The sequence below is a fragment of the Peromyscus eremicus genome, chromosome 7 (assembly GCF_949786415.1).
Source record: "Peromyscus eremicus chromosome 7, PerEre_H2_v1, whole genome shotgun sequence".
NCBI lineage: Eukaryota > Metazoa > Chordata > Mammalia > Rodentia > Cricetidae > Peromyscus > Peromyscus eremicus.
The window spans coordinates 101,341,256-101,363,269 of NC_081422.1; the positions used below are offsets into that span (position 1 = coordinate 101,341,256).

Below are 22,014 nucleotides of genomic sequence, written 5' to 3' on the forward strand. Positions count from 1 at the left end.
ATTGTTTAGCTTGGGGATTTTGTGAACTACTAACAGTGTCAAAGGCATTTTCTTTGTTCCACCAGCTAGCTACCAAATAAAGACATGGAGACTTCTTATTAATTATGAATGCTCAGTCGTATCTTATGCCTGTCCCACTAGCTCTTTTAATTTAATTTAACCTGTTTCTATTCATCTACAATTTGCCTCAGAGCTTTTTACCTTTCTCTCATTCTGTATGTCCTATTTCCTGCTTCCTCCATGTCTGTCTGTCTGGCCCCTGACACCTCCCTGAAATCCCTTTTTCTTTCTTCCCTGAGCATAAATTCCTCCTCCTACTTACTCTTCCTGCCTGGAAGTTCTGCCTATACCTCTGCCCTTGCTATTGGCCATTCAGCTTTTTATTAGACCAATCAGGTGCCTTAGGCAGGCAAGGTAAAACAGCCACACATCTTTACATAATTAAACAAATGCAACCCATCTTTACATAAACAAATATTCCACAACATAAACAAATTCAACACATCTTTACATAGTTAAACAAATATTCTGCAATGTAACAGTGGGAGCAGTGGTATCTCTTACTATTTTGCCTGCTCTTGGGACTCTTTTCCTCCTACTGGGTTGCCTTGTCCAGCCCTGATATGAGAGTTTGTATCTAGTCTCATTGCATTTTGTTATGCTGTATTCAGTTGATATCCCTGTGAGGTCTGCTCTTTTCTGAAGGGAATGGAGGAGCAGTGGTTCTGGGGAAGGAGGAGGTGCTGGGAGGAGTGGAGGGAGTAGAGGCTGTGGTCAGGATGTATTGTATGAAAGAAGAATAAATAAAACAAGGACAAACTAGAGACAGACCAACAAATTTTTTGTTTAAGTTTCAACTTTATTTTCTATTGGGAAAAAAAAAAAGAAAACTAGAGGAAAGAAGTGGTGCATGAAGAAGGAAGATGGAGAACAGGGAAAGGACGGAAAGAAATGGAATTGTGTTTCTTTTTATTTAAAATTGACATATTACCCCCCAACATACACATACTTCATTGAGGAAAGGTTACAAAAATGGAATAGTTCTGCAGCTACTGAAAGGTATTTCCAGTGTACTTAGTTTTCTTAAAAAATAATTTCTACTTGTCTCTAAGATACCACCTTAAAACTACCCTCATTAAGATTGTAAAATATGTTTAATTTGTTTTTTAAGCTTTACAGCAAAAAGGTGACTGATATTTGGAAAAATATTATTTACTTTATTTACTGGTTTTATGGTTGCAGTTAAATTGCAACATAATGAATTACATAACTATTAGTGGCATCAATTCAAGTTCATTTACTAGTATTGATTTTTTTTGACACAGGGTCTCTCTCTCTTTAGTCTTGGATAACTAGGACTAAAGAACTCACTGTGAGACCAGGCAGACCTCAAACTCAAAGAGATCCTTCTACCTCTACCTCCAGTGCACTGAGATTGAAGTTGTGCATCACTACTGGTTACTACTATTGATTCTTAAAGAAAATGCAATGATATTTTATAACATAATAAGTAGTGTTTGGGGCTGAGGAGGTAAAATCACTAGCTATACTGTTATTTAACATATTTTACTGAGCTTTTTTAATTGTTTCAAGTCATTAATTTAGAGACCACTATTGATCAGTATACTTGAATTCATATATACTATAGTACATAAGTAGTTTAGTATATAACAAAGATTACAGTGTACAGTTACAAAACTAGCCGGGATAGGGATCCTGTTCCTTCAGAAAAACTATAAACAACTAATTTAAATTGTATTTCTCTTATTTCTCTTATTATTAGTAATAACAATTATCACTCTCAGTTGAATCCACTCAGATTTATTAGAGTTCATATTTCCTTACTTACTCTTGTTTGTTTGTTTGTTTGTTTGTTTGGTTGGTTGGTTTTTGAGACAGGGTTTCTCTGTGTAGCTTTGACTATCCTGGAACTCACTCTGTAGACCAGGCTGGCCTTGAACTCACAGAGATCCACCTGCCTCTGCTTCCTAAGTGCTGGGATAATTAAAGGTGTGCACCACCACTGCCTGGCATTCCTGATTTACTCATATACTTTGCAGTTTCTTTCTTCAAGTTTCACCCACAGAAAGGAAATGAGAGATAGCTATTATATCTAAAAATGGCTTTATTTGATCTTGACACTATCAGTTAGTGTGACTTCTTACAAACTCTGGCTAGTTTATCATTTCCCCTATGGAATTCTAAAGCAACTACTTTATTATCTTCCAGTATTTGCTATTATTGATAAAATCTTTGAGGTCAGTGTAATTACTTTCTTTTCTAAGAGAAGCTATTTTTCTATCTAAGGATCTTTATGCATTTCTCTTCACCCCTAGAATAAACAAATATGTATCTTAATATGGACTTTTTTAAAAAAAAAAAACTCCATTCATTCCTTTAAATGTATGGTGAGCCCTTTCTATCTGGAGGCTGCTTATTCTATCTGGGCTCTTGGAATTTCTGTTTCTTTATAAATACTACTTCCTTGTCTTTGTTCTTTTTCTGGGAATTATATCTGTCTGATCTTGAACCTCCTCAGTAATTATTCTCTAACAGTAAATGTATTCACTCAATTGTTTTCCATCTTTTTTGTTTTATTTTCAAGGCGATTACACAAAATTTATCTGAGTGTTTTATTTTAGAAATCGTTTACTTCATTTTTTTCATTGACTCTAATTCTACATAATGAGCCTTCTTGATTCTCTTTGTAGATACAGAGGGAATTTGATTGTTCTTAAAGTTTGTAAATGAATTTCTATTTCTCTCAAAGGAGAAGTCATTTCCCCTAGGCCCTGGTAATTTTTTTTTTTCAATTCTGGTGTCCCTCTTCCTTGAGGCTTAATTTATATAAATATTGGTGAAATTTGATTGTTCATTTGTATGTAAAATGCACTGGAAGAAATATAGAAAGATTTTGTGCATGAATAGATAACTGGCAGGCTTTCCTTTCTGGTAAGAGTGGGAGACCTGATTATTATACTATGAAATCTTTAAATGCCACAAAACACAAGGTCCCAATTCTCCCTCCTGTTGCCCAGTTCTCTGAGGCTGTTGGTTTCTTATTTGCTTACATAAAGAGGAAACAAGTAGCTATTAATTGTTCCCGAGGTATGATTAGTCTTCATACAGACTTTCAAACCATTAGTATGACCTTTTAATGTCCCTCTCATATCCCCTGATCCTGGGAGCTTCAGAGCAGACTGTCTCCAACATAGCTAAAGTTCTCTCTGCCTATATTGGCTCCTTCTGTCAAGAAGCCTACTTCCTACCTTTCAGAAATAGGTTCACATATCTCATTTACTGGTGGGTACCCCTTCCCATCCCTTTTCTTTTCTATCATTTCAATAATGCCTTGGTTGGGAGAACATAAATATTAAATATATTTAAGTAAATACATATGTCTGAAGTAGGAAACAACCTAGTTGCTTCAAAGTTCAATGGACATGAATAAGTTTTAAATTTAGGAAGAAATAACTTTAAATCTATCTCAATTTATAATGACAAAGTCTCAGATTTTTATTTTTTAAAAAATTTATTTATTTTATGTATATGTGTATTTTGCCTGCATGTATCTGTGCACCATGTGCATGTATGGTGCCAAAGAAGCTATTAAGTGAGCAGCAGATCCCCTAGAACTGAAGTTGCAGATAGTTGTGAGTCACCATGTTGGTGCTGACAATAGAACCCAGGTCTTCTGAAAGAGTAGCCTGTGCTCTTTACCACAGGTCCATGTCTCCAGCCCCTAAATTTTATTTTAATAGCACAGAACATCATCACATCCACTGCACAAATGCAGGAATCTTTCTGAATGACAAATGAGTTAAGAATAAATCAGAAGTATAAATCAGATTATTCAGATTTATTGTATGGCTGGAAAAGGTTTAAAGAACACTAATCTCTCTTTCTCTCTCTCTCTCTCTCTCTCTCTCTCTCTCTCTCTCTCTCTCTCTCTCATATACACACAATATTCATTTATTTGTTGTGTGTGTATGCATGGAGATGCCATGCAGAATCAGAACTTGGAGGAGTCAGGTTCTCATGTGAGATTCCACCATGTAGGATCTGGGGATCAAACTCAGGTAGAGAGATTCAGTGGCAAGTACCTTTATCTGTTGAGCCATCTTTCCTGACTCCCTCTCCTTTTTTCCCTAAAATACTATAGAATATTTTTTTAAATATACTGTGATTAGTGAGGTTTAAAATAAAGGAATTTGATCTCCTGGAAGACAGCTCAGAGGATAACCCAGTCCAATTCTTTAATTCTTTCCAGAAATAAAACACAGGCTAAGAAAACTTCAGACTAGAACTAGTGAATGCCCTTTGATAATGAGAAGAAACAACGATAACTAGCAAAACTGTACAGAAGATATACTATCTTTTAATCATCAAAGAGAAGCCTAGATCAAGTTTAAATTCTCTGAGGACTGAGTCACAATGAAACTAAGAGATGCCCAAGTAATAGTCATACTTACTCATTACCCCAGTCCAGGCGCACGGTGATGTGCCGTTTAACCTCCCGCACCTGATCCTGTGTCAGGTGACCAGACAGTAGCTGCCTTCGCAGGTCAATAAGTTCATTCATCACATGGCGTAGTTTGTAGAAAAGATCTACTTTGTGTTTCTGAAAGGTATTTTGGTGTGGGTGAAATATAAAAGGGATATGGAAAGGGAATGAAAAGAGAAAGAAAAATAGTTAAACTATGAAAAGTGCTCATTTCCCTGAACTATACAGGCAATGTAAGAAGGAGCTTACTTAGAAACAAAGTTTTGACTTCCTACTTTCTAAAAATTTGTGCACACAGTGCTATCTAACAAGGCAGTGTAACTAATCTGGATCATGGAAAAAGCACCCCCTCTATCCCTTTCTGGACTACTCATCTCAAAGAAAATTAAAGTTATTAAGCTTAATCAGAAAAGTAACTTACACAGGAGCCCAAAGCTGATTTCACAACGGAAGTAATAATGCACTTAACAGCAAAGACTTGGACCATCTGGCAACACCTCTAGTTTCATCAGGAGGGATAGTCAAGTTAAAAGGAGGAGGGAGAGAATTAACTGCCCTATTTTGAAGCAACTAAGGTTTCATATAAAGCCAGTCTCAGGAGTGAGATTCCTTTCTTGGTTTCTAGGCCTCATCTAGCTTTCTAATTAGCTTCTTTTAAACAGTGTGGGTCCCTAGAGTAACTGATTTCTACTCTCTACTCCTTTCAGCTTAATAAAGATCCTTACGTTTACAAAAGTTAAGTAGAAACATCATAATGAACTTAATTAAGGGCATTATAGTGTTTATTACCTTGCAAGTAAAAAAACAAAACCAAAACTAAGCACTCAGAGTTGATGCTTCAAAAAATGTTAAGAATAAAAATTTAAGAACTGAAAGTCTTATTTCATAGAAGCAAAATCTTGACTTTTGAATACTTAGGATTCTGTTTCTTTCAAAGACAAAAATAATTTTATATGATTACTGAACAATTTGGAATAAAACAAGTCTATAAAGAACGTTTTTAATGATCAATCAACAAATGCCCAATACAAGTTTTTTTCAAATATTTATGTTCCATAATCACATGAATCCATGGGTAGAAAGGAGCAACCATATTATCACAGAAAGGAAAAGCTTCTAGTATGGGTAATGACACAGAGAGCTGGAAATTTAATGAAATGACTGAAGTTTTTTCCTTTGATTACTTCATTCTCAAAGAAATAAAGGGCAAGATCATCCCTGAGAGTGATGTAAAAGGATGTTGAGGCTCTAGAAAACATCAAACAGTTTCTCAGGGAACGGTAACTTCAATTAAAGGGGAATTCAGTTGCTAGGTAGCTCTGAGATTTATGTACTATTTAAAAGTGGAGTTCTTTTTTTTTTAGACCAAGTATAAGGAAGTGTACTGACATCAGTGTATCACATGTGTACATATGTGTTATGATTTATTATTTTTATAAAGATTAATTTTTTATTTTAAGTTCATCGGTTTTTTTGTCTAAATGTGTGTCTGTGTATCACGTGCAAGTCTGGTGCCCACAGAGGACTAAAGAAGGCACTGGATACCCCTGGAACTGGAGTTACAGACAGTTGTAATTTGACATGTTGGTGCTGTAAATAGAACACAGGTCTTCTGGAAAAGCAGCCAGTGCTCTTAATTGCTAAGCCATCTCTGCAGCCCATGTGCTACAATGTAAATGTTTGCGTCACACCAAAATTCACATATCAAAATTCTAACTCCTAAGGCAATGGTACTAGAAGGCAGTACCTTTGGGGAGATGATTAAAGTCAAGAGGGCAGAGCCCAAATACCATTGGTGCCCTTATAAAATTGCTCAATGGAGTTTGTTCATCTCCTACACAATGTAGGATATAGTGAGAAGGTGCCAGCTATGTGGAAATGGGCTCTCCCATGACAGTAACTCTGTGAGTATCTTTATCTTAGACTTCCCAGACTCCAGAACTATGATGAATAAATTTCTGTCCTTTACAGTTTATATAATTTTGATATAACAGCTTTAATAAAGTAAGAGTATATGTGTAGTATATATGTATATAATTATGTATATGGGTATATACATATATAAGCAGACACATACATGTAATATCTATACACATGCATATACATACATAATATTTATGCAAGAATATATTGGTATAGGAATTATACACAATTATTTATGTTCTTTTTTTTTTTTTTTTTTTTTTTTTTTTTTTTAATTTTTATTTTGCAATACAATTCAGTTCTACATATCAGCCACAGATTCCCTTGTTCTCCCCCCCTCCCGCCCCCCTCACCTTCCCCCCAGCCCGCCCCCCATTCCAATCTCCTCCAGGGCAAAGCCTTCCCCACAGACTGAGATCAACCTGGTGGACTCAGTCCAGGTAGGTCCAGTCCCCTCCTCCCATGCTGAGCCAAGGGACCCTGCATAGGCCCCAGGTTTCAAACAGCCAACTCATGCAATGAGCACAGGACCCGGTCCCACTGCCTGGATGCCTCCCAAACAGATCAGGCCAATCAACTGTCTCACCCACTCAGAGGGCCTGATCCAGTTGGTGACCCCTCAGCCATTGGTTCATATTTCATGTGTTTCCGTTTGTTTGGCTATTTGTCTCTGTGCTTTATCTGACCTTGGTCTCAACAATTCTCTCTCATATAAACCCTCCTCATTCTCGCTAATTGGACTCCCAGAGATCCACCTGGGGCCTAGTCATGGATCTCTGCCTCCAGGTCCATCAGTAGTTGGATGAGGTTTCTAGCACGACAATTAGGGTGTTTGGCCATCCCATCACCAGAGTAGGTCAGTTCGGATTGTCGCTCGACCATTGCCAGCAGTCTGTTGTGGGGGTATCTTTGTGGATTTCTGTGGGCCTCTCTAGCACTTTGTTTCTTCCTATTCTCATGTGGTCTTCATTTACCATGGTCTCCTATTCCTTGTTCTCCCTCTCTGTTTTTGATCCAGCTGGGATCTCCCACTCACCCAAGCTCTCTTTCCCTCGACCCTCGCCCTTCACTACCCCCACTCCTGTCCAGGCTGTTCATGTAGATCTCATTCCATTTCTCTGTCGTTGGGCGATCCCTGTGTCTTTCTTGGGGTCCTGTTTTCCAGGTAGCCTGCCTGGTGATGTGAGTAGCAGTCCAGTCATCCTTGTTCCACATCTAGTATCCTGTTATGAGTGAGTACATACCATGTTTGTCTTTCTGAGTCTGGGATACCTCACTCAGGATGATTTTTTCTAGATCCATCCATTTGTCTGCAAACCTCATGATGTCATTGTTTTTCTCTGCTGAGTAGTATTCCATTGTGTATATGTACCACATTTTGTTTATCCATTCTTCAGTTGAAGGGCATCTAGGTTGTTTCCATGTTCTGGCTATTACAAACAACGCTGATATGAACATAGCTGAACAAGTGCTCTTGTGGTGTGGTTGAGCATTCCTTGGGTATATGCCCAAGAGTGGTATAGCTGGATCTTGGGGGAGATGGATTCCCAATTTTCTAAGAAATCGCCATATTGATTTCCAAAGTGGTTGTACAAGCTTGCATTCCCACCAGCAGTGGAGGAGAGTTCCCCTAGCTCCACATCCTCTCCAGCATAAGGTGTCTTCAGTGTTTTTGATCTTAGCCATTCTGACAGGCGTAAGGTGGTATCTCAGAGTTGTTTTGATTTGCATTTCCCTGATGATTAGGGATGTTGAGCAATTCCTTAAATGTCTTTCAGCCATTTGAGTTTCCTCTGTTGAGAATTCTCTGTTTAGTTCTATAGCCCATTTCTTAATTGGACTGTTGGGCATTTTGATGTCTAATTTCTTGAGTTCCTTATATATTCTGGATATCAGTCCTCTGTCAGATGTGGGAGTTTGTTCATCTCCTACACAATGTAGGATATAGTGAGAAGGTGCCAGCTATGTGGAAATGGGCTCTCCCATGACAGTAACTCTGTGAGTATCTTTATCTTAGACTTCCCAGACTCCAGAACTATGATGAATAAATTTCTGTCCTTTACAGTTTATATAATTTTGATATAACAGCTTTAATAAAGTAAGAGTATATGTGTAGTATATATGTATATAATTATGTATATGGGTATATACATATATAAGCAGACACATACATGTAATATCTATACACATGCATATACATACATAATATTTATGCAAGAATATATTGGTATAGGAATTATACACAATTATTTATGTTCTTAATAAGGAGTTTTCATATTTAAATGTCCAGAGATAATAATATCTACCATGCCCTGTTCTTCTGTAACAATGTGACATGGACAGTCCTTCAGGGAAAGACAGAGTGTGTTTATCCATGAATCTAGGCAGGTCCCGAGACTGTTCTGAGCAACAGAACGTGACAGCAGTGAACTAAGTCAGTTGTTAGACCTTAATTAGTTCTCTTCTTGCTGTCTCTTAGCACGCATGAATAAATGAATGAGTAAAGTAATCATGCTTTTAAAAGCACAAGCTACATGTTAAAGTCACAAGTAGGCACTCTAATAACTAGTTCTGAATATGTGGGCTATATTGTATGCATAGCCTTGTCAAATCTTTAGGGGCTTACTGCCCACTCTACAACTATCTGACTGCAACAGAATGAGAAACCATAAGAGAAAACTGCCCAGCTAAGTTACTAAAACATTTAGCAGTTATTTGAAGCTACTAAGCTGTTCATGTTTTGTTACATAGATAACTGGAATAAAACTGCCATACTTTTCATCTAGTAGAAAATCCATTCTCATTTAACTATGCAAAGGTGGAAAAACCTGTCCTAGCCTTTTGTGTAAAGATAGAGTACAAATGAAATGGATCATATAATTAGAAAGCAGCATTATTATTGCAATCATATGGTGTCAATTTATTTTCCAATCCTCTACACTCAATTCAGTGGTTCCCTCTCTCAGGGACCTGCTCCTGCTACACAGGCACTCTGCTAGCTTAGTTTTCCTTAAGCTTTCATCTACAGTAATGTCCTTCCTAAAATCCTACCCTATCTGTAGTCAGTAAAATTCTGTGAATTCTCAAGAACTAAAGCCACTAACTCAGTAGAAGTTCTGTGTAACCAGAGCTCTTCTAGCACTTCAACTCCTGAATTAAGCTAGCGCACAACTACATGCACAAGAAGTAAAGAAAATGAGCTCTCATGTTGGAATAACTGGATTGTAGTCAGCATAACCAACAATAAAACAAAACAAAACAAAACAAAAAAACAGATTCAATGATGGACTTTGTTGTGAATTTCACAATATTGAGGACAAAGAGATGATCCACAAACTTTCAGGGAGACAAATTGTAAATAGAAGAACTAGAACAACACTGGCATAGCATGACAGAAACAACAGCACTGGAATGGAAAATGATGAAGACCTGCTTTCAAAGTTCTGGAGGGTCTGCTTTTGTTGTTGTTTTGTCTGTTTGAAACAGTCTCACTGGATATTTGAGTCTAGATGAAGTCAAATTCTTGATCCTCCTGCCTCAACTTTCTGAGTGCTGGCTAGGATAAGTGTGTATACTCAAATCAAGCTAAAATTCTGTATCTTATTTATAAAATTTTTATATTCATCAAAACTATCAATCAAAGGTAAGGGTAGGCTAAATATATTTTTAAATGCAAAATGATTATTTTTATTTTACATGATTTTTTTTTCAGAAAGCTATTGGTAAAGTGTTTTTGCCAAATAAACAAATAAGCCAAAATTAAGGCAAAAGTGGTTTAGCCTCAGAGACAAAGACATTTTTCAGGACATATTAATGTAAAAGGCGGCAGGCAGGCTTTCAAACAGGATATAACTGGAAAAAAGTTATGTTGACTAAATACCTAATTCATTTGAACATATTCAACAGAGATTTTTATTTCTGCTAAGAGGTTGGATTTTAGAAAACAGAGTAAAGAAAACCAAGCAGTCACTAACTACGAAAACGTTATACAAGAAAGGAAGCACAACCTGAATTCCTTATTTATGAGGACAATTACAGAGACATCATAACAACTTAATATGAAATGGATCATATAATCAGAAATTTGACTCAAAGGGAGATGATATAGTATTTATGAAAATAGTTACAGAGACATACTGAATATTGACTCAAAAGATGGTGATATTGGATTTTGGACAAAAGGCAGGAGTGGAATAGTACATGTGTAGGTGAATGAGCATTCCGTTTAATTACTATCTTTTACAGTAAGAAAATCATTAAATAATACCTCAAGTTTAAAAAAGACATCCACTAAGGGAATATTTCTAGACATGTAGAACATTAAGGAAATAGCTAAAAGAGCTAGAAAAAATAAGTATGGAATTAGAAGTGGGAAGAGACGGCACTAGAACTCAAATTTAATTAAATAACTATATAATTTTATTTAAAACCCAGATTTACATACATCTTTGACTGTTTTAAAAGACAAAACTTAATATCCCCAGCTATAAAAGGCCTTCTTCCATCTCTCACCCCAAGTAAGTTATCATAGGACACAAAGTTCAGTACAGTCTGAACACAGCTTTCATTGCTTTTTACCAACTTAAATATTGATAAACAGAACTAGAAAATCTGTCTAAGTACAATGACTCCCTGTCAAAATCAACACAAAAGCTAGACTACTTATATGTCTCATTCCTGTAACATATGAGAAATGAAAAGCATTCCACAGCAGAAGGTGGCCCTGGAAAAAGCTTTGTGTCTTGACTACAGCATGTGATTTGTCCACTGATAGCTTTCATATTCTGTTGACATTACATATAGAGCAGCAGTGATTGCTGCTACCCTGCCAACCAAGACCCTTTAGGCTCTCAGTCATTCTGTAGCAGTAAAGAAAAAGAAAAGAAGTAGAAGGTACATATTTACATCTAGTAGTCTACAGCAACAGTCATTTCATACCAGTACCTAATTCCAAGGAAACCTAGGAGCTCCTTATTAAAGGCTCAGTGTTACACTAAATCCGAAGTCTAATTTGTTTTCTCTTAAAAGTCTGTCTTTCCTCCTAGGAGAAAAAACCTGAATCCTTTAAATTAAATGTTAAACAATTCACCCCTGCACTTCCAAAGTGAATTCTCAAGTTCATCATTAGCAGTAACATGAGAGCATTCCCTGTCTTCCTACTACTGACTGTCCCTCTAGACTTTAATAATTCTTTAACAATATAACATAGTGGGTAAGGGATACTAGATACAGGGTCAAGAATGCTTGATGCTCTATCTTAACTACCAATCATAGTGATTTGGGTGAAATTTACTAACTAACTTCTGTGGTATGCCTTGGTCTTTTCATTTGAGGGAAGGAAGGAAAGAGAGTGAGAGAGGGAGAGATGAGAATGAATCTACCTGCATCTGTAGTTATTATCACACCTCTGTTTTGTTCTTTCCCCAGTAGACAATGCTCTGGACCTGGCCTCAAAATATCACCTAGGTTGCAAGATGAGCTTCTAAACAATGACCACCAACCCTTGCCCTTGTGCCTTACTTATAAGCACCCCTACTTAACAATAATGCTTTTTAACACCCAAATGGTAATCACAATCTTGTTGTATCACATACTTCCTTTATATTTTAATTACTTATGTACATAATTCCTTTTTAAAGTTTGGCTCATTTTTATCTGTTTTTAAGAAATGTCATATGCAGAAATTCTTTATCTTCCTGATGAAATGAACCTTTACTTTTGAAGAGCATGCCGCTCTGAAGAAGGTAAACAAGTCAGTTGTAGTTGTTTTTCTTTCAAAGTGAGATAGTTACTGATGAAGTCTTAGACCTGAACTTAAAAGGCTATCAACAGTCAGACGAACTACAAAGTACAATATAAGATGTGCCAAATGTAACACAAGTCTTCGATGGTCTTTTTTTTAATTTTTTTATTTTTTTTGGTTTTCTGAGACAGGGTTTCTATGTGCAGCTTTGGAGCCTGTCCTGAAACTCCCTCTGTAGACCAGGCTGGCCTCGAACTCACAAAGACCCACCTGCTCTGCCTCCTGAGTGCTGGGATTAAAGGTGTGCGCCACCACTGCCCAATCCTTAGGTGGTCTTTTAATAAAAAAAAAAAATGGAGGCAGATATTGGGATGAAAGCTGAAAGATCAGAGAAGCAGAACAAGCCACAGCCAACCTCACCTCACCAACTCCTCAGCTGATCTTGTTTCCTCAGACTGAAAGCCTCTGAGTCCTCACCCGAATGGATCTCAGCTGAACTGCTTAAAAGCCTCTAGTTATTGGTTCACACGTTATACACCTTTCTGCTTCCTGCCATCACTTCCTGGGATTAAAGGCGTGTGTCCTTCCCAAGCAAAGACATGAGATTGCAAGTGCCAGGATTAAAGGTGTGTCCCACCACGCCTGGCTCTGTTCCCAGTGTGGCCTTGAACTCACAGAGATCCACTTTAATCCTGAGTGATAGGATTAAAGGCGTGTGTGCCACCATTGCCTGACCTCTATGTCTAATCTAGTGGCTGTTTTGTTCTCTGATCCCCAGGAAAGCTTTATTAGGGTGCACAATATATAAAAACTATAAATTATACATAATTTACAGTATACAAACTATAAATTAATAATAAGGCATTTACAGTTATCAAAAAAGTACATATGGTTATACATAACTATATGCTGATGCAAAAGCACAGCTGTCATTTCTAAGTAAGCATGAGCTCATTTATTCTGGAGCCAAATATGAATGACCTTGGCACAGGATTTTTCTACATTTTAATTGTATCTTAATTTCCTTCAGCAATGTTTTGCTGTGGGATGTTCTGTATGGCAAATGTGTTGCTGATTAGTCAATAAATAAAACACTGATTGGCCATTGGCTAGGCAGGAAGTGTAGGCGGGACAAGGAGGAGAATAAAGCTGGGAAGTGGAAGGCTGAGTCAGAGAGACACTGCCAGGCGCCATGATGAGAAACAGCATGTGAAGATGTCGGTAAGCCATGAGCCATGTGGCAAGGTATAGAATAATGGAAATGGATTAATTTAAGCTATAAGAACAGTTAGCAAGAAGCCTGCCACGGCCATACAGTTTGTAACCAATATAAGTCTCTGTGTTTACTTGGTTGGGTCTGAGCGGCTGTGGGACTGGCAGGTGATAGAGATTTGTCCTGACTGTGGGCCAGGCAGGAAAACTCTAGCTACAATGTGCTGTGGGATGTTCTGTATGGCAAATGTGTTGCTAATAAGTCAATAAATAAAACACTGATTGTCCATTGGCTAGGCAGAAAGTGTAGGCGGGGCAAGGAGGAGAATAAAGCTGGGAAGTGGAAGGCTGAGTCAGAAAGATACTGCCAGCTGCCACGATGAGAAACAGCTTGTGAAGATGCCGGTAAGCCACGAGCCATGTGGCAAGGTATAGATTTATAGAAATGGATTAATTAAAGATATAAGAACAGTTAGCAAGAAGCCTGCCATGGCCATACAGTTTGTAAGCAATATAAGTCTCTGTGTTTACTTGGTCGGGTCTGAGCGGCTGTGGGACTAGCAGGTGAGAGAGATTTGCCTTGACTGTGGGCCAGGCAGAAAAACTCTAGCTACAACAATGTTTTTTGGCTTTTAGTGTACAAATTTTCCACTTTCCTGGCTAACTTTATTCACAAGTATTTTTATTTTTGATGTTATTATCAATGGGATTGTTTTCTTAATTTCCTTTTCAGATAATCTATTAGTTTTATAGAAATATAAATGACTTTGGTATGTTCTTCCTATCCTATAACTTTAGTGAATTTGTCGGTTAATTCTGAGGTGTATGTATATACACAGACACCAGAGATTTCCACTTAAAAAGATATTTTGCTTTTTTTCCTACTTGAGTGCCTTTAATTTTTCTCTTCCTTCATTATTCAGTCTTGGGAGGTTATACGTTTCTGGGGATTTATCTACTTCAATTTTGCTAATTCACTAGCACATAGATAATAATATGTTCTTATTTTTTTACTAGTAGCATTAGATGTAATACATCTTTCAGTTCTGACACTATTTACTGTAATTTTTGAGAGGGTCTAATTATGTAACTCATGAGGCTGACCTCAGATTCACAATGATCCTGCCTCAGCTCCTATGTGCTGGGATTACATGCAAGGAGCACTATGCACTGGCCCTGGTTTTATATATATGAAGAGTGTTCTCTCAAATGGCTCATTTCACCTTTTCAGAATACATTAGTTTCTTGAAATGGATTTTAATTTCCCTCTTGCTGCTTCTTCTTCTTCTTCTTTTTTTTTTTTTTTTTTTTTTTTTTTGGTTTTTTGAGACAGTGTTTCTCTGTGTAGCTTTGGCGCCTTTCCTGGAACTCACTCTGTAGCCCAGGCTGGCCTCGAACTCACAGAGATCTGCCTACCTCTGCCTCCTGAGTGCTGGGATTAGAGACGTGCGCCGCCACCACAGCTTCCCTCTTGCTTTTATGTTTGAAAACTTTATCAAACTTCATCAACCTTTTTTTTTTTTTTTTTTTTACACTATTTTGTTGTCTGTTTAGTGCAGGATCTCAGTATACAGCCCTGGCTTGCCTAGAACTCTCTACATAGAACAGTCTGGCATTAAACTCACAGAGATCCTCCTACTTCTGCCTCTTGAGTGATTAAAATTGTGCACTACCATGCTCCCAGCTAATTTTTTTCCTGCTGGTTTTCTAATGTCTATATATCTGAATGTCATAAACTACATATATGTAAGATTGTGACTAAGCCAGATAAAACTGAAAAACACAAAAAAATCTATGAAAAATATTAAGCCACACAAAGAATGACTAAACTGATCTAGCGCAAAGATAAGACAAGCATAAGTGATAGATCAGTTAGAAATCTGTTAGTGTAGAGAATCTCAACATGAGCCAGACTATGATGAACCAGAAGAGGAAGCAGTTCCTGCATCTCCTACCATATCTGATAAGTAGAACATCAGAACACAGCATCATTAGAGGTTACTATGGTAAGACACCTAGCCATATAGGACACATGAACATACATGCTTCAACATGGATTCTAGAAAACACAAGTCCACATTCCCAAAAGGTGGGGTGTGTGGTTTGTGGTCATTCGGTGGGTTATGGATGTTTGCCATCATTTAGTGGGGATATAGGAATAAAGGATAAAAAGACAACTATTTATTTCAAATAGTTTACATTGTTAAGGATTTTGGCATACTGATACAAATTTAAATGGGTTTTTTGTTATACTGCATGTATGTTTCTACTCGTTTGGAATATTCTGCTTATGCAGCTCATTTAAAAATGTAATCTATAAGACAGTATGTTTCTACTCGTTTGGAATATTCTGCTTATGCAGCTCATTTAAAAATGTAATCTATAAGACAGGCAGGTTAGTAGTCATCTATAACAATCAAACTTGTAGTCAAGTTAGCTCTGTTTTCAAGGTTAAGAAGATATATTTTAGATAGATAGGTGCTCTTCAAATGCTTCAGAGACCTACAGAATATGGCATTTAAGATGTTTAATAACCTAAGGCTTTTCATGACAGTGAGACGTCTGCTCCTGGCAGCACCAATCTACTTCATAAAAGGATGATGGGCACCCAAGAACCTCTATATGGAGTTTACTTTCAATGTGGCAAAGCTAGCCATTTGGGCAAGAAACTGTCCTTGCCTTGACTGTTGACAGTATACTGTCCAAACTGGACATGCAGAAAACAAAGAAAAGTGACTGTCTAACTATGCCAAAACAAGGAGGGACAATCCTTCAAAATTCCTGCTTCATAAAAAAGTCTGCCACATATTCTGTAGGACACAAAGGAAAAAGATGCCAAACTTTGCCAAGACAAAGGAAGGACAGTCCTTCAAAATTCCTGCTTCATAGAAAAGTCTGCCAGATATTCTAGGCCTGTAGACCAAAGAAGGATGCCCCAACATTGCAGAGGAAATTTGGGTGACTGCCCAGGCAGCCAGATGTCTCTGTCATTTCTATAGTTTTGGAAGTGGCTTGCATTGTACATTCTATTTACTCAGTATTATATCCTTCTGGGGTCTTGAAGACTAGATGGTTATAGTTACAGTTTCCTTAGCTATGATAGAAAGTAATTAGGTACAAAACTTTGAACTCATTAAGATAGGATAGATAATAATTTCTCTGAACTTGCAAATAGAAATGGACTAGATATTATAAATATAATTCTTACTTGGTAATTGTTCTTACTATGGTTAAAGTTAAATCCTTTTTAGAAAGAAAGGGGGAATTGGAATATTACTTTAACTATGTAAAGATGTGTTACATTTGTTTATGCTGCATTTGTTTAATTATGTAAAAATGTATTGCTGTTTTACCTTGCCTGCCTAAGGCACCTGATTGGTTTAAGAAAAAGATGAAAGGCCAATAAGTAGGCAGGAGAGGAATAGGCAGGCTGAAAGGCAGACAGGATAAGTAAGAGAAATCTAAGCTTGGGGGAGAAGGAGAAGGAAAGAATGAGGGAGAAAAAGAGGAAGATGCCTGGAGTCAGCTAGCCAGCAGCCAGCCAGACACTGAGCAGGACATACAGAAGGAAAGGTGAAAAGCCCTGAGTCAAAACACAGATGAAGAGAAACAGATTAAGTTATAAAAGCTAGCAAGAAACAAGCCTAAGCTAAGGCTGGGCATTAATTAAGTAATAAGTCTCCATGTCATGATTTGGGAGCTGGTTGGTGGCCCAAAAGAAAGCCTGATACAAAGGGCATCTTATGGGACAAAAAAGGAACACTCCTCCATTGTGGGTGAGAGTGCAAACTTACATAGCTACTATGTAAATCAATATGGCAGTTCCTCATAAAATTGGGAATCAATATACCTCAAGACCTACCTATCCTATTCCTGGGCATATACCCAAAGAACACTCCATCCTAGCACAAGGACACTTGTTCAACTATGTTCACAGCAGCTTTATTCGTAATAGCCAGAAACTGGAAACAACCTAGATGTCCTTCAACTAAAGAATGGATAAAGAAAATGTGCTAAATTTACATAATGGAGTATTACTCAGCTGTTAAAAATGGTATCATGAAATTTGCAGGCAAATAAACGGAACTAGAAAAAAAATTATCCTTAGTGAGGTAACTCAGACCTAGAAAGACAAATATGGTATGTACTCACTTATAAGTGAATATTAGCTGTTAAGTAAATGATAATCATGATACAAACCACAGACTCAGAGGGGCTAAGTAACAAGGAAGGCTTAAAGGGGGACACATGTATCTCCCTTAGAAGGAGAAACAGAATAGATTTTTATAGGTAGATTGGGGGCAGATGGGAATGGGAACAGGAGGAATCAGGTGTGGGGATACTGCGAAGCATTTGGGGGGCAGTGTGGAAACCTAGTGAAATAGAAACTCCCTGGAATCTACAAGGGTGAACCTAGAGAAGACTCTTAGTCATGGAAGATACGGAGCCTGAAGTGGCCATCTTCTGTAACCACGCAAGGCTTCCAGTGGTGGGACTGGGACATTAATCCAGTCACAAAACCTTCAACCTACAATTTACCCCTGCAAGATATGCTGGGGTAAAAGTGGCACAGAACTTGTGGGAGTGGCCAGCCAACTTGAGGGTCCAACTTGAGGCCCATGGCACAAGAGGGAGCCCATGCTTGACACTGTCTGTATGGCCAGACACCAGAGGCTGAAGACCTCAGAAGCGTAGGATAGAAACCAAACATGACTGAAAAAAAATCAATAAAACAATTCCTAAAGATATTATGCTATACTCACAGATCAGTGCCTAGCCCTATCATCATCATCCAGGCTTCATCCAGCAACTGATGGGAGCAGATGCATGAACTATAGCCAAACATTAGGCAGAGTTCCGGGAACCCAGTAGAAGACGGTGAGGAAGGATTGATTATAGGAGCCAGAGGGGTTGATGATACCAGGAAAACATGGCCCACAGAATCAATTAAGCAGGGCTCATAGGGGCTCACAGAGACTGAGCCGACAATTACAGAGCCTGTATGGGTCTGAGCTAGGTCCTCTACATATTTGTTATGGTTGTGTAGCTTGGTGTTCTTAAGGAACTCCTAACAGTGGCCCACTCCCACTCGACTGTCTCTGACTCTTTTGCATGCTCTTGAGACTCTTTTCATCCTACCAGGTTGCCTTGTGCAGCCTTGATATGAGGGTTTGTGCCTAGTCTTACTGTAACTTGTTATATTGTGTTGATATCCCTGGGAGACCTGGTCTCTTCTGAAGGGAAACAAAGTAGGAGTGAATCTGGGGAAGAGGATAGGTATGAGGGAGGATTAGGAGTAGTGAAGGAAGGGAAACTGTGGTCAAATATAATGTACGAGAGAAGAATAAATTTAAAAAAGAAAACATACATAAGCTATACATACCATTTTGCATTCTGCCACTTTGTATGAGTGATCAAATTCACATCCTTGACAAAAAATTGGTATTGTAGTGCTGTGGGATGGTCTGTATGTCAAGTGTGTTGCTGATTGGTCAATAAATAAATCACTGATTGGCCAGTGGCCAGGCAGGAAGTATAGGCGGGACAAGGAGGAAAATAAAGATGGGAAGTGGAAGGCTGAGTCAGAGACACTGCCAGCTGCCACCAGGACAAGCAGCATGTGAAGATGCCGGTAAGCCACGAGCTACGTGGCAAGGTACAGATTTATAGAAATGGATTAATTTAAGCTATAAGAACAGTTACCAAGAAGCCTGCCATGGCCATACAGTTTGTAAGCAATATAAGTCTCTGTGTTTACTTGGTTGGGTCTGAGTGGCTGTGGAACTGGCAGGTGAGAGAGATTTGCCCTGACCGTGGGCCAGGCAGGAAAACTCTAGCTACACTGTTATATTTTTATAGTTGTGTGGTATTGTAATTTTAACTTTTTTTCTCCAGGATGATAATATTACTGAATAGTTTTAGTGTGCTTATTTGCCACTTCTGTATTCTCTTTAGTGAAATGTCTTTTCAGGTCATCTGATCATTTTGGTAATAAATTTTTTTACAGATGTCTTACAAATTTTGAAAAAATAAACCAGCAGATAAAGTACAAAAAAAGATCATAACTTGTTAGCAATCAATTTGCTAGGGTTTTTAAAATGCTGTCAAAGATGTAAAACCTTTCTTTCATATTAAAGAAGCATCTCAGAAACGTCTGACTTAGATTCACTCTCTTCTAAATGACGTCCCTCTACTTTATCTGCTTAAAAACTCCCTCATTATAAACTTTAGGCGTGCGAAGAATAGCTCCAAGATGCTCTGCCTTTACACACATAGTTCATGCAAGCAGTCAATTCTTCTCTCATATGCACATGGAAAACTGTCCCCTGAAACCAGCATACATGCCTCATTATTTCAACTGCAATCGTTTTACTTTTTCCATTATCTTTAACTGCAAACATCATGTTGCTTTTTTGAACTATAAAGTTAACATTACTACTATCTGTTCAAGAAAATGCTTAATTTTTTTTCCTGCCTTCATTTTTTCTTTGACCAACCACCACCACCAAAGCCATTTCTCTGAGTTACAGTGAGAAATCTGGAAATGAATGTAGAAACAAAGACAATTGCTTTTCAAATCAAGACACTCTAGAGGACTGTGAGTGGGCCCTAAGCTTAATACATCAATAGTACTGACACCTATCACATGTTATGTGGTGTAATTTCTTTAAGTATATCTGCTCACCTGACATAGTGAAACAATGTTGCAATTGTCTACAGGGAAATCAGCAAGTCTAAATTAATTTCTGAAACTCTTTACAAATTTTCCGAATACTTATCAAATAGAAATATTTTTAAACATTTATATGCTTAGTAAAATTCTAGAATAAAATAGTTTAAAACATGATCGTTTTTAAAAAGCCACAAGATCTGAGTTTCCCTATTCTAAAGGAAAGACTTAAAATATTTTGAAACTGAACAAACTTAATAATATGTAAATATAAATGTCTACAGTAACATATATATATTCAAGAAACTACATAAAAGAATAATTTGGGCTTCTTTATCATATGGATGTTGCACAAATTCTAAATGGTCTTATAATAAAAAACCTGGAGCCAGATATTGGGCTAAATGCTGAAAGATCAGAGAGACAAAGGAACAAGCCACAGGTACTTCTCACCTTGCCAACTCCATGAATCCTCTGACTGAATGTCTCTGAGTCCTCAGCCAAAAGGAGTCCAGCTGAAAGGGGCTTTAGTTCCTGTCTCCTCACGCCTTATATACCTTTCTCTGCCCAGCTGTATCACTTCCTTTCTAGTGCTGGGATTAATTTCATGTATGCTTTACAAATACTGGTAGCAAAGGCATGAGATCTTAAGTGCTGGGATTAAAGGTGTGTAACTCCCAAATACTGGGATTAAAGGTGTGTGCCACCACTGCCTGGCTCTGTTTCTCTCCTAGACTGAATCAATCTCATGTAGTCCAGGGTGGCTTTGAAGTCACAGAGATCCAGATGGATCTCTGCCTCCCAAGTGCCAGGATTAAAGGTGTGTGTGCCACCACTGCCTGGCCTCTATGTTTAATCTAGTGGCTGGCTCTGTCCTCTGATCCTCAGGCAACCTTTATTTGATACCCAATATATCACTACATATGGTTTGTTTGGGTACTGGTTTTTTTGTTTGTTTGGTTGGGGTTTTTTGTTTGTTTGTTTGTTTGTTTGTTGACTCCAGGTCCTCAGGCGTCAATGAAATGGCTCTGTATACAGAGGTCTTGTCATTGGGCCAGATGAGCTGAGTTTGAATTCCAGGACACACATAGTAGAAGTAAAGAACTGACTCCTGTAAGTTGGCCTCTGACCTCAACACATACACAAGGGCACTCATATATCCACTGATAGATAAGACAGGCACACATACACATGTACACAAACATAAACACACATACACACAACAAATAAATAAAATGTAATTTTAAAAGATTTTAAAGAACTCTGGTCCAATTAATCTAGAATTAACTGTTATCCAAAGCAAAACTCTAGGTATTTAATTAGAATACAAAAGCCATTCTGCAAATTCAGACAAGTTGTCTTCTTCATGTTATTAGGGTCATAAACTCAACATTCTATTTCCTCCTATGCAAGTGACCATGGGCACAAAATTAAACTTCTCTGTAAAAAGCTAATGCCAACTCCCTTGCTGCTAGGATAGAAGATGGTCACTTCGCTTAGGGGTAGCAAAAAGATTGATGAGTTAATTTCTAGTAAAGTCAGCTTCTTTGCAGAATGTACAGGAGATACAAATGATTGTGAAGAGCATTTGTATTATGCTCTTTTTTATACATGTTATTTTATTAGCCCTTCATATATGATAGTGACATGATTTGTGAAGCAACTTGAAACAAGACTACACTATTTCTCCTTTCAAATCAACACGTTATGGGCAATCTGCAAGGAAATAAAGCAATTGAAACAAATCAGCACCCAAGAACAAATCTGAAGACTCAGCAAATACTCTGTATTTCAAAAATACATTTCAGAGCCCGAACTGACCTACTCTGGTGATAGGATGGCCAAACACCCTAATTGTCATGCTAGAATCCTCATCCAATGATTGAGGGAACCGGATGCAGAGACCCCAGGTCGAGCTCCAGGAGTCCAATTGGCAAGAAAGAGGAGGGTTTGTATGAGCGA

General features: G+C 37.8%; 1 protein-coding gene across 1 annotated transcript in view; it reads right to left on the minus strand.

The window, feature by feature from the left end:
- The window catches only part of Dock3 (dedicator of cytokinesis 3), a 350,576-nt gene that overhangs the window by 198,980 nt on the left and 129,582 nt on the right, over positions 1 to 22,014 (minus strand). Inside the window, exon 6 of the mRNA XM_059268544.1 lies at positions 4,473 to 4,621. Within this exon, the coding sequence (XP_059124527.1) occupies positions 4,473 to 4,621 (149 nt within the window). The remainder of the gene's footprint in view (positions 1 to 4,472; positions 4,622 to 22,014) is intronic.